The sequence below is a fragment of the Pteropus vampyrus genome, unplaced genomic scaffold (assembly GCF_000151845.1).
Source record: "Pteropus vampyrus isolate Shadow unplaced genomic scaffold, Pvam_2.0 Scaffold6, whole genome shotgun sequence".
In the NCBI taxonomy this organism is placed as follows: domain Eukaryota; kingdom Metazoa; phylum Chordata; class Mammalia; order Chiroptera; family Pteropodidae; genus Pteropus; species Pteropus vampyrus.
In genome coordinates this window covers 10,168,947-10,181,279 of record NW_011888787.1, presented here as the reverse complement: position 1 = coordinate 10,181,279, position 12,333 = coordinate 10,168,947, and the positions used below count along the sequence as shown (strand labels likewise).

General features: G+C 38.3%; 1 protein-coding gene across 2 annotated transcripts in view; it reads left to right on the top strand.

The window, feature by feature from the left end:
* NTNG1 (netrin G1) overlaps positions 1 to 12,333 on the top strand; it is a 301,700-nt gene that overhangs the window by 1,363 nt on the left and 288,004 nt on the right. For both annotated transcript variants that reach the window (XM_011368155.1, XM_011368146.1), the window contains exon 2: positions 6,470 to 7,226. In XM_011368155.1, coding sequence (XP_011366457.1) covers positions 6,981 to 7,226 — 246 coding nt within the window. In that variant the 5' untranslated portion in view covers positions 6,470 to 6,980. The remainder of the gene's footprint in view (positions 1 to 6,469; positions 7,227 to 12,333) is intronic.

Below are 12,333 nucleotides of genomic sequence, written 5' to 3'. Positions count from 1 at the left end.
GCGGGAGGGAGGGCTCGGGGTGGGCGAGGAAGTTTGCGGAGCGCGGGGAGGAGGCAGCGCGCCGAGCCCCTGCGCGCACACACCCCGCGCACTCTCACCCCCGCACTGCCGGCTCCCCGGGTGTGCGCCCCGCGCAGGTGACGCGGCTGTGAGTGGTTTCCACAGCCTGGGTTGTGACTCCACGGACAGACAGACGGACCGGCGCCCAGCGCGCTCTCCCTCACACACACCTGCCCGCACATCACGCACCAGAGGGTCCTTTCCCCCCCGCCCCCCACCCCTTTCGCGGATCGTCTTTGCTTTGGGGAAAAAAACTTGCCCTCTTGCCGACCCTATGGAGCTGCTGGTCCCATTGAGAGCTTTTGAAGTTCCTTTCATTTAATCTCTTTTATTGGTGCAAGATTAAAGCCTTACTATCCCGTGTTGAGCAGCTGGGGCGAAAGGAAAATTGAGGGAAAGGCTTGGTGTAGGAATGCTGTTTGAAATATTGTCTCGGATTCTTTACCGGCATTGCATTAATCGGTTGATGGATTCGATAGAGACATTGAATTGCTCTCCCGTATGGATCTGTGGACGTCTATATATAATACAAATAATACTGAATATTATTGGGCCCAAAATAACCAATTAAGTGACTCATACACGGGAAAACTTAGATAAAAAATACTGCGCCCTCTGCTGTTTATTTTAGTAACCTCACTTGGGAACCACCCCCCCACCCCCAGCTTTTTTTTTTTTTTTTTCCCCTCCCCTCTTTTTCCAGAAATCCACTTAGGAGGTTGTCATTTTACAGGGCAAGGGAGGAAAATTCCTAGCGGAGATTTTAAAGCAACTTTATTTGGAAAAGTTGTAGTTTGCGTTCCTATGATCGCACCAGATATAGATTTCCAGAGAGTAAAGGCTTTAGCTCCCGATCCTCTTCCCCATTCTTCTCTTTACCCAGGGAAAGGTAAATAGAGCCACTCTTGAGCGTTAGTCTGTCAATCTTTGAAATGGAAAATTCTGGGTAGGATCAAAATTCCACTAAACATATGGTGTATCTGGCAGTAGCTTCGCTCTAGAAATAAGGCTCTATTTTATGACTGAAAATGCTAAGTTTTCTTATCTTACAGAAATGAAAAACAAAAAAAAAGTAACCAGAAAGATCTCCCAACAAAATCATTTATTCAAATATACTTAATGGTTAAGCTTGTTAAGAAGAAGTTTTCCAGAGATTCTCTTTTTTGGAGAAGGGGCAGAGTTTTTCTCATTTGTCTACCCTGGAGGAACATCCCTAACCTGTGGGGAATTAGCAACCCCAGGTTTCATTAAGTATTTTGAGCTATGTCACTTTGAATGCCTAATGCGCCCTGCTCCCTTTTCTTTGGCAAGGGAAAGGCAGCTCCATAACTGTCCAAGATTCTTTTGGAAGATAAGCAACTTTCAGTTTTTCATTAAGGCAAAATTTGGATCTTTGCATGTGGATCAGCCCGCAAAGAAAAAAAAATGCATCAAGTGTTTCACACGTAATGTTGCTCCAGCCTCCGTACGTAAGGGGTGTATTTCCTTTTCTTTTCTGGATGTCATGAAATGAGATCTAGTTCACCACTCAAGACCAACATGAGAGCATTCAGAATTCCATACATTCGTCTATTAATTTGGTGATACTTCCTGTCATGAAATTTTAGAGGGATAATCTTAAAATTTTGTAAGAAAACACTTTATTTGCACAGAAGGCTGTTTTTCCTATTGAGTTTTTGTTTTGTCAGCTTTCACTGGGCACGTGCATTAAAATGATGTAGGTTAGCTTTTTTTTTTTTTTAGGAGAAAACTAATGTGTTTTACAATTTCCCTTTGTATATTTGCAATAGGAGCAAATACTTGTCTTCATATTATTCTGGAAAAAAATCAAGTAATATGCTTTAAAAATTAAACCTTTACACATTTAGCTGATATGTTTTCTAAGTGTTGTAAAGATTTCCAGAGTTTTAGAGTTAAAAAAGCACTAAGTTGCTTGAAAAGAAATAAAATTTCATACAACTCAGAAAATCATTTCTGTGTTCACAGAAAAACATTCGTGTGTGTAAATTGTATTATGGATCAGTAAGAGATTTAGCATACTTTAAAAAATAATTTTAAAATAATCTTCAGAATCCAGAGTTTTCTTTCAAAACTTCGGGTGGGTGTAGGTTTTCTTAAATGTATATTTGAAACCATGGATCTCTGAACTTCCCTATAGAAGGAAAGAAACACCAGATTTCTTCGAGGCTTAACTGATTCTGAAATAATTGTATGTATTATCCCATCTTTAAACATCCTGCAGAATATATGCTATCCAATTTCTCTAATCATTCCTCTCTCGATGAAAACAGATCTTTCAAACACTAAGGTGTGCTATTTGGTTTTATTAACCTCATGATAGGCAGCTGTTCATAATACCCAATTGAGTATGAGTAAAAAAATACCAGTCGTGTTCAGTACATGTCAAATTCCTTACATTTTGAGAGACAGTTAACAAAAGGATAGAAGCCATTAAGGTGACTAGAAAATGCTATCTTCACAACTAATAAATAAATGCAAAGAACATTCAGTATATGTTAACTGTCTCACCTAGTCAATCTCATCATGACAGTGTTGGAAGCTGCTAATTTTGATAGGTTATGGAATTTGTATATATCTTTATCTCTTTATATTTTTCGCTCAATGAAATGTGATTATTGTCCTTTTGTTCCTTCCCATTCAGAAACATGCTTATTATAAAATTCTTAATGTTTATGAGGAATGAGTCAATAGCTGTCTATTTCAGGTGCCCCCAAAGAGCTGAGTATTTATGGAACAAATAGACTACTACCACCACCCCCACCTCTCAGTGAGATTATATAATAAAATGAATACCGAAAGCCAGCTAGAGTTAGTGGATTTACTGTCAATATTTTCCTCTCAGTTGATGAAATTGGCAATTGTTTTTGGAATATAATTGTCTATAATTTTGATCATTATTACTTTCATGTAATATTTTGGGAGGCTTTTTTTTTTTTCTGATGAAAGAAAGGGCCTGTGAAATACCTTTTACAAAGCTAACCCAAGGTGGTAGGGAATTAGCTACAGAATCCTGGAAAAAGAGATGTGTTCCACATATGCAAAACTATTTTATAGCCCATTTTTAGTCCAAATCAATTTTAGATTTTTACACTGGCTCTGCAAATTTATACACTAGTCAGAAGTCTATGGAGTACTCATAGCGTATCAGTGGGTATTTCTATCCAAGAGGACTTCTCAGTACTTTAGTGCACAGGTAGAGATGATGGCATCACTGGGTTAAGGGTGAGTTCCCAAGGTTTGCAAAGTTAAAGAACAGAACTGGGGCTGCCCAGAGCGCTTCTGGAGTTTATGTTATGGGGACACCTGAGACAAATTCAAAGTCCACATTACTTGGCAATTAGTTCCATTATGAGCCAGAGGAGATGAGTTTAGTATATTAAATCCCCAAATATGTCATTGACTGTCCCTCTCATAATCAGTTTGCCTAGCTATTTGCTGCGATGATCTCACTTTTAAGAAGCTATTGATGACTTTAACCTGGTTGAAAGCATAGCCAGATGGGAACCGGTGCAATTAGGTAATAGAGGTTAAGGGGTAAATAACATTCTGCTTGCATTGTTTTATTTTCTTCGAAAACTCCATAATTATACTTTAATAGAAAATTCTTGATTTTGATAGAGACTTTTCCATTGTGTGTCACAGAAGTTAATATATTTAATGTCTTATTAATTTTCTATTAAGAGGATTTTCTTCAAAGCCGACGTGGTATTGAAAAGTAAGGAAATTCCAATATGAAAGATACATAGTAGAGGATGCATGCTGCACACGTCAAAATGAGAGCGAAATCAAATAATTATGTTAAAGACCAGCTGAGTGGCCCTCTGCTCCTACTCTGTAATATGCTGTGGTCAATATCTTTTCTGTGTCAATGGGAGCTCATTAAATGTAAATTCTGCAGGCTAACTGAGTCATGCCATATTAGTGCTTGCCAAAGCTTGACATTTTTAATACATTAATAATACGTCTGTAATGTAATGGAAAACTATTAATCACAATTGGTTTTGTGCCAGAAATGTAAGCTATAATTGGCTGCTTCTTGTCAAGAGTGACTGTCACACAGCCCTGCAACTGCCTAATATTCAAATATCTTGCACTCCTCTGCATTTTTCCTTGTCAGTTCTCTAAATTCGATCAATGGCGTAGTCCATAATTCTGTGTAATGACCATTGTTGTAATTCTGGTATCCTTTAATGAGAATTCGTTACAGTGGGATCACTGTATGTGTGACAGGTTCACATATGCTTCCTTAGTGTCCAGATTTTTCACACACATATATGTGGTCACCCTTTATTTTGTGGTTGCAGGAAGGCCAAATTTGGGTCCAGACAATAACCAAGAATAAATGGGTTAGGGGGTAACACTTGTTAATTAAAAAAATTTAAAGATTAATCTCGGAGATTCAAATATATACTGAAGGTCATATTTTTAAAATAATATGAAGTCATAGTACTTACTCAGTTCAGAGTCGCTGCAGTCCATCCCAAGTCTTCCAGAGTACATTGTTTTGATAAATAAGTTGCTATGTGTTTGAAATTAGGAGTTGACGTTAATAATTTCTGGTCTAGTAGATTTTACACTGCTGCGCTTGTAATGCCCAGCTCCCCCACCCCACACCCCTTGAAAGTATTTGTTCTTGTTATAATAAAGTAGTAAACACCATTGAAACATGCATCTAGAAAATGTAAATTTGTATTGTTTCAACAGCTTTTTAGATTATTAATTGTCAAATTGGTAGATGTTTCTGAAAATATCAACTTAAATTGCTAATGACCCTGAAAACAGCGGAAGGTTGTAGCAGCCACAACACATGCATCTTGGTGATTTTTTTCTTTTTAACTTCAGATTTCAAAATGTGCTCAACACAGTATATAGTCTTTACGTTAACAAGAAAGAGGCAAATTCAAATCTCTGGTTTATATATGTTTAGACAAACTGCTAATTATTGCTTCATAGGAACTCAAATATTCAACACTTTTCTTAATAGAAAATATCACAAATTGCAGCTGTATGATAACATTTTATGAATTGAATATAATGAAAATTGCACTTGCATCCATAAAGCAATTATTATAAATTACTTTGCTATGGAAACACAATTCAACCATCTGTTGGCATTTCGTAGTTTCTGTGGCTTGGTTCAGTTTAAAATGGTGCATTATTTAAATATAGTGAATTCCTTTTATAAGATTCTTTAAAGATAGTGAACTTCCATATTTAAACTGCTTCCTGTGATTCGAAGGGTCTACAATGGTAATTTCTAAAACTGTAGGCTTTTTTTGTCCTTTTTCAATTGCTTAAAAAATAATTATTGGGACTATGACAATAAGAACCAACTAATTAAACGAATACACTCTGTTAAACCTGGAATCCAAAATTTCCCATTTGTTTAGATTTGGACAGTGATCTCTAAAGAGAAAAGTTGCTAGTTAAACTCTCCAATGACTTGTACAGACAGTTACATAGGCTGCATTATCAGTTAACCAAAAGTACTTTTAAACAGTAATTTTTATTTTCTCTTAGAATTAGTGCCGTATTATTCTGCTTCATGGCCCGTTAACTCACCCTCAGCTATTTTTATATGTGCATTTTAAATCGCGCGTTTTACTACAGAGATTTTCATTTTGAAGCAGCAGCATATAATATTCGCCTTTGGGACAAATTCTCTTCTGTTACAGAAAGTAGCTGCAAATGCAGATGTAATGGCTACAAAAGGATGTAAGAGAATAGAAAATTCTTATGAAAGGCAAATTTGCTCCTTTGGTTTTATTTTGAATATTTTTTTTTTCAGAGAGCCAAATTATCTTCATCACTAAATGCAACTAAGCAAAAGATGCGACATTCTTCCAAAATAATGAGCAACTCCAAAGGGCAGGCTCTTGCTAACAATGTTGGTTTTCATTCCTACTAACAAAAGCTAAGAAACGTACAAGGAATTTGGAGATTTTTAGGGTCTCTTTGCCAAGACACGAAAGGCATACAAGTAGTTGTCACTTCTTTGTCATTGTTATAAATAAGTGCTAATTCCCCACATTGTTCTCCTGGAAGAGTTTCTAGCTCTGCAGTATTTGAGAAATGTTTAAGTCTAGCCGCTTGCTCTCAGTTTTGTCAAGATGGAAATACAGTTTTTGGAGTAAAAACCTGTAACTCACCTGGAACACACACACCTGTCTTTGTTATGTGGAAGAGTTAAATCTTTCATATTGAAATGCTCCCCCAACGGGAATGATTTCTGTAGTTGACTCATTCTAGAAAAGCAGGGGAGTGAAGGTTATCCATGTCACACCAATTTGCTTTATATTGCATCCACCCTCCCCAATGTCAACATATCATATATTTTGTAATAGATTGATTCTTGGATGATAACTCTTCCTCATTTTGTTTCTACAAGGGTGTCGGTGCCAGAAGAAAAGAATGATCGATGGGAAACAGACACCCGGCTAGAGCCACTGATCCTTTTGCTTCAGATGCTGTCATCTCAGTGCATGTGAGCAGCCCTCGTGAGCTGTGAATGTCGAGGAACTCCCAGGGTGATCGGGTGTAGAACAAGCCAACCATCACTTGGCCGAATCATTACCGCGATTGGACACATCTTTTACAAAAACCGAACTAGACCCAAATCTGATAGATATGTCCTAGGACAGCGAAAAACCAGTGAGTTGCTGTAACGCCTAACGCACAAGTATGTTAGCCTTCCGCCAAAGTCCTCAGCATCCCTGAACGCGCATGATATCTCAGCCCTTCACTTTTAGTTTGGAATCGACGCTGAGCTCTCGTCTTTTAATTTTCTTTAAATATATGGACCTACCTACATGTCGACATATATGTGTATGTAAAATAGACATAGAGCACAGATAAGAAACCCTGCTTTAGTCACCGCGAAAATTGCCAAGAATTTAGAGATGTATTTGTCAAGATTCCTGTCAATTCACGCCCTTTGGGTTACAGTGTCCTCGGTGATGCAGCCCTACCCTTTGGTGTGGGGACATTACGATGTGTGTAAGACTCAGATTTACACAGAAGAGGGGAAAGTTTGGGATTATATGGCCTGTCAGCCAGAGTCCACAGACATGACAAAATATCTGAAAGTGAAGCTGGACCCTCCAGACATTACCTGCGGAGACCCTCCTGAGACATTCTGTGCGATGGTGAGGCAACCCTTTTGGAAAGAATATTTCGGATTAAGTGGGGGCGTGTCGTGTATGAGCACAAATGTGGTGAGGGTAGAGGCTCAACTCATGCAGTGAGCTGAATGTGCAGGTGGAGATTCGTGCCAACAGGCTGGCTTCATTCTCAGGGGAGGCCAGCGTGGCTTGGAATTGCAATGTGCATGATGTGCTTGAGGCCCTGGAACTTCCCTTCCGCTTTCCCAAGGGTTCACTGAGACAAGTGCACTGTATATAAATTATCACGGAAAACTCCAACTGAAAGTTAAATTTCAGATTGAAGATGGGGAATCTGACTAGGCCACATGTGTTGTGGTAAAACCAACTGTGTGTGTGTGTGTGTGTGTGTGTGTGTGTGTGTGTGTGTGTGTGTGTGTTGTATTTAAGGCCAGTCCCAAGTTTCATAGTTCAAGGCTAGAACAGACTTCTTGGTTTTCCTCATCAGGGAACTGCCGAGTAATGGAAATCTTTGGTTGAGAGACCAGTGAGAGGAGAAGCAGAGGAGAGAGGGGCTAGAGCCTCATGAGAAGCTTTTTCTGCAGAGTATTATTTGTCAACTCACGCAGCCCCTTATTGTCAAGGGCCGTGGTTTTCTATGGGTCCTTTAAAGGCGAATGTTGGAATGTCGAAAACATATTCGTTAAAAGATAATGACTTGGGGTCTACCAATTCAGTCGCAGTAACTCCTCACTTATCAGCCATAGATTCTGCAACTTTAAGGGAAATGGTGAAAAATGAAATGAATTTTACCTCAGCCTAGTTGATACAAACGAGAGTTAAGGTCCTCCAATGTTAGACATTGAATTGAAATAAAGTTATTTGAGGACCAGCTGCACTCTCCTTTTGATAAGCCGAGTTATAGAATTCATTGTTTTCATGGTGTATGTAAGTCTTTTTCTGGGTGGAAAGATAAATGCTATTTGAACAGGTAACATTGGAGTGACAATGAATTTTCACAAAGGTCATTGCTGAAAGTATACCTGGAAGGTATGAGTACTAGAGCTTGGTGATTAAAATGATGTAAATCAATGTGCTAAAGACGTCACATAGTGTGTTCATTTGGTTGGTGTCATTGTTTTTTTGTTAGAGTTGGTCTTCATTGGACACAGGAACTGTGGTCCTATTTTTCTCACATAATAGATATAATCATTTGGCAGATTTTAATAGGATTCTTACCTGACTTTATTATCTTGAACCTGGCCTGGCATTTTCAGGATAGTGAAACTATTAATCAAAGTAGCATCTGTTCACTGTCCCCAGTGAGTTAAATTAGCATAAGATCATCCTGGGCCCAGCGCAGTAGAAAAGGTTTTGAAACAGGAAACAATTTTGAGCAATAAAGAGTGTTTTCACCTAAAAGTTAAGGGCTTGCCATTTTTCAGAAGTGCCTTTGGGGACTGGTTTGAATTATAGTCTAAACCTGATTTTGTGGAGAGTGAGAAAAAGAGCTTGGCTATTAGGTGTCATGATGACTAAAGTGCCCAGAAAGACTAAATATTTCAAAGAGAGGACCCGTCTCTCTGGGAAGCAGGTATATACTTTGCAAAGAAGTTGCACATGAGATACCAAAGACTTCCGGAAGAGGAGTTTATGCAAACATATTAGCAAAACTACAATAAATCTGTAACGGAGCAGGAATGTATGTTGGCTTTCTATAAGGCCTTTAATAATCTCTCATAAAAGGTCGAATTTAAGATCTCATTGCATATCTGGGAGGAGACTGCTGTGCTGGTGATGGATCGTGCAGTCTTCCGCCCCTTACAGCAGATGGTGAGCTCTGGGCCAACTCTTTACGTAATGAGCACTCCTCCTCTGTATATTGGTTCGTGTGCGCTTGTAGCAATAGGCCGCTTTTGGACTCGTTTAATAATTTAGAGATCTAAGTAAAATAGCAAATGCCCTTGTTGAGAGAGCTGTTTCCACTTGCACAGGCCCTGTGTGATGTGTTCAACATGTGTTTTGAATGTGCAGCATGCCTGATCTCAGCCTCCTGCAAGAGAATGCTTGCTCAGCACCGTCGCTGTCCATCATGTTGAAGCGTTTCCTTGGTGTCTTTCCTGTGTCCCTTTCTCCCATCGTGAGTGGGGAACGGGCACAGTACGGAACTCATGCCTGTCTTTCACAGGGATAAGATCTAAGGCCCTTAAACAAGCCGATTCTTACCAGTCTACTGGCTAAGTGATGTTAGAGACCAAAAGAGAAAAAAATTAAAATGATAGCCCTCAGCTTTTTCCAGTGCAGTCACATGTATACTTTTTATGTTTACACAAAACTTCACAGGACAGCTTTTTTAAAAGGCTGCATCTTACAATGATAGAGATATTTGGAAGTCTTGGTAAGTTTAAGATTGTCACTGAGCAGAATTGTTTTCCAAGGGACAGTGTAAGGTTTGCGAGATGTTACCCATCCATGCTTGATTTGGACTCCTTAATATGCATATGATTGGCATAACAGATTTAATGACCTATCCCATAAATGCAAACTTCAGGACTGTTTGTATGGATATTATATACCAAGTCAGTGATAATGGCCTAATATAGCAGCACTTCCTCTCTGCGGTTTTGGATTTCCCATAAAACTCTGTAGCGTAAGGGTTCCTGACACAAGGCTGTAAAGCTGTCATATGGAGCCTATTTAGGTGCTCCTTGGCCCAAGGTCTAATGGGAACCCATATAGTCATTTGTGTTATGACTTTCACGGTCTCCCCTCGTTGACACACGCATCCATACCTGCTCCCTCAGAGTCATTATGTCCTATTACATCAGGGTAGCTGCCACAGGAGCACAATCACTACTTAGCCCTTATATGTAAATGTTTGCTGCAAAATGGTTTCAGTAATCACCTGCTCAGCTAGTGACACCCTTATTAGCTGTGACTATAGCAATTCTGAGCACCAGGGGGATATTTGGTCAGAGATACCCTATCATTCCCATAGCCCATTTATTTTATAGAAAGTCGACGTTCGTTGGCAATGCATTAAAAGTCTGTGTTGCTGCTTTTTGTACTTGCTCCATCATTATAGGGCAGGGACCATCCATGAATACTGCATTTACTTCAGAGTGAAATTTTAAGAAAAAAAGGATCACATGGTTCCATTCAGCAACAGATCTCTGCTTATTAACCTGGATGACCTACTTAATAACTCTTTCATGTCTAGTGATTTTAAATTGTTGCGTATTAATAATCCCAGCATTTAAACATTAGTTTTATGGGTAAATTCTGACACTCCTATTTAGGATAGTGGAATAGGAAATATATATAGATCTCTAGATATATGTGTGTATATGTATGAATTGTGTATATCGAGATCATACATTTTCTTTTTAATTTAATTTATTTCATTTAAGTTGTTGGGGGCTAAAAATATCTCTACTTTTTGTTAAGGGTGAAGATCTGAAGGATAGAGGAGAGTTAAGCATTTTGTTTTAGGCAGGGTTAACATGTTAATATAGATCCTATTCTCCTCTAAGCCCCATAAAGCTTCAGGTAGCACAGCTTTGTCCGAAAACACAGATCATCTAGTGACTACAATTTGTTTCAATTTGCATAAAGAGCAAATTAGAATGATACGAACCTGTGTGTTAAAGCTGAAGTGACAGCACAAAGCCTGACTTGTCCTTTGTGTTTAGACCAACTTAGCTGTCATATCACCACACAACATCCCAGTGGCTTAAAAATGGCAAAATTATCTGCAATTATCTCCAGCCTGCAGCTAATTTTCTGGATAAGTTAAACAGAAGCTTTGAAAAGAAGCCTACAGACGGAAGGAGTCGTGTGCGTTTGTACAATTTATGGCACAGAAGTGCTGATGACTGTGGAAATGCGAGCCCTTGAGTGCTGCTGTGGATTTCAGAGCCAATCAAAACTAAATTAGGAAACAAAGATTATTAAAAAGTCTTCTGTGCATGTAATTTTGGCATAATATTATGAGGTAGACATTAAATGTTTCCCTTGGAAGTTTTAGGCGTCATTAATGTAGCATGCCTTTAATTACAAGTAGACTCATATTACTAAAAAAAAAAAAAATGGGGAAAATAAAGTACTCTGAGGTGTAGTTAACGATACCCTCATTACGTTTACTGAAATAATGAAATGAGAGGGTGTAATTTTTCTAAATAAAATGTCAGAATTTGAAATAAAAAATGGATTTTCTTTAGGAAAATTACTAATGTGTGCCTGCAGTCGTGATAGACATTTATTCAAGTACCATAACAGGTCTATTAATGATCATTTTATATTGTACTATTTCTAGACAGGCTCTTATTAAGGAAAAAAAAAACTTTAATTATTGTAAGCATCGTGGATAGAGCATATTTCATTATGTTCAAATGGAGTTTATGAAAGTAGTAGAAAGCCTTCATGTTTTATGATTTGAAAGGCACCCAGTGGGATGCGTGCATGGTGGTTGCATAGTCTAAGGGCTATCCATAACTGAAATTTCTGATTTGACGTTGGCTCCAGTAAAGCCATCTGCTGGCTATCAGGTGGCCTTTGAGAAGTTAATCTGGTAAACTCAGTTACATTTTCCATGACAAGGCATTAATGTCATTTTTCCAAAAACTGGAAATGACATTGACTTATATAATAATTGAATAGTCTTAAAAATACACTCTGTTCACATGAAACATATTCCAATAAATGAATGAAGTTTTAATAACAGTGACATATTTCATTTGAACTGATTTATCCTTTAATTATGCCAGAATGGAACTTTTAAAAACCTCCAGTTCCTTCATTATTAATACTTCGCTGTTATGAGTTTGTTATTTAGACTTATTTCTTAGAAAAATTTAATTCAGGTTTTCAAAGAATTAAGTCCCATGATGATCAACCTTCTTGATATATCATTGTATCAAGTATTTCCTTCTTGAGGGGCCTATAAAAGCCCCCTTTTATCCGTTTCATCATGTATCAAATGTTCGACCTGATTTTTAAATCTGGGTGTGTATAACCTTACTTCTCATTACTTTCCATTGAGACCCTATGGCATTCTCCAGGGGACTTAAGGCTAGCCATCTGATTGGAAGGGACGACTGGGTTGAAGCTGCATTGACATAGCAATGCACAGATTATGGGAAGGCCTTGGGAG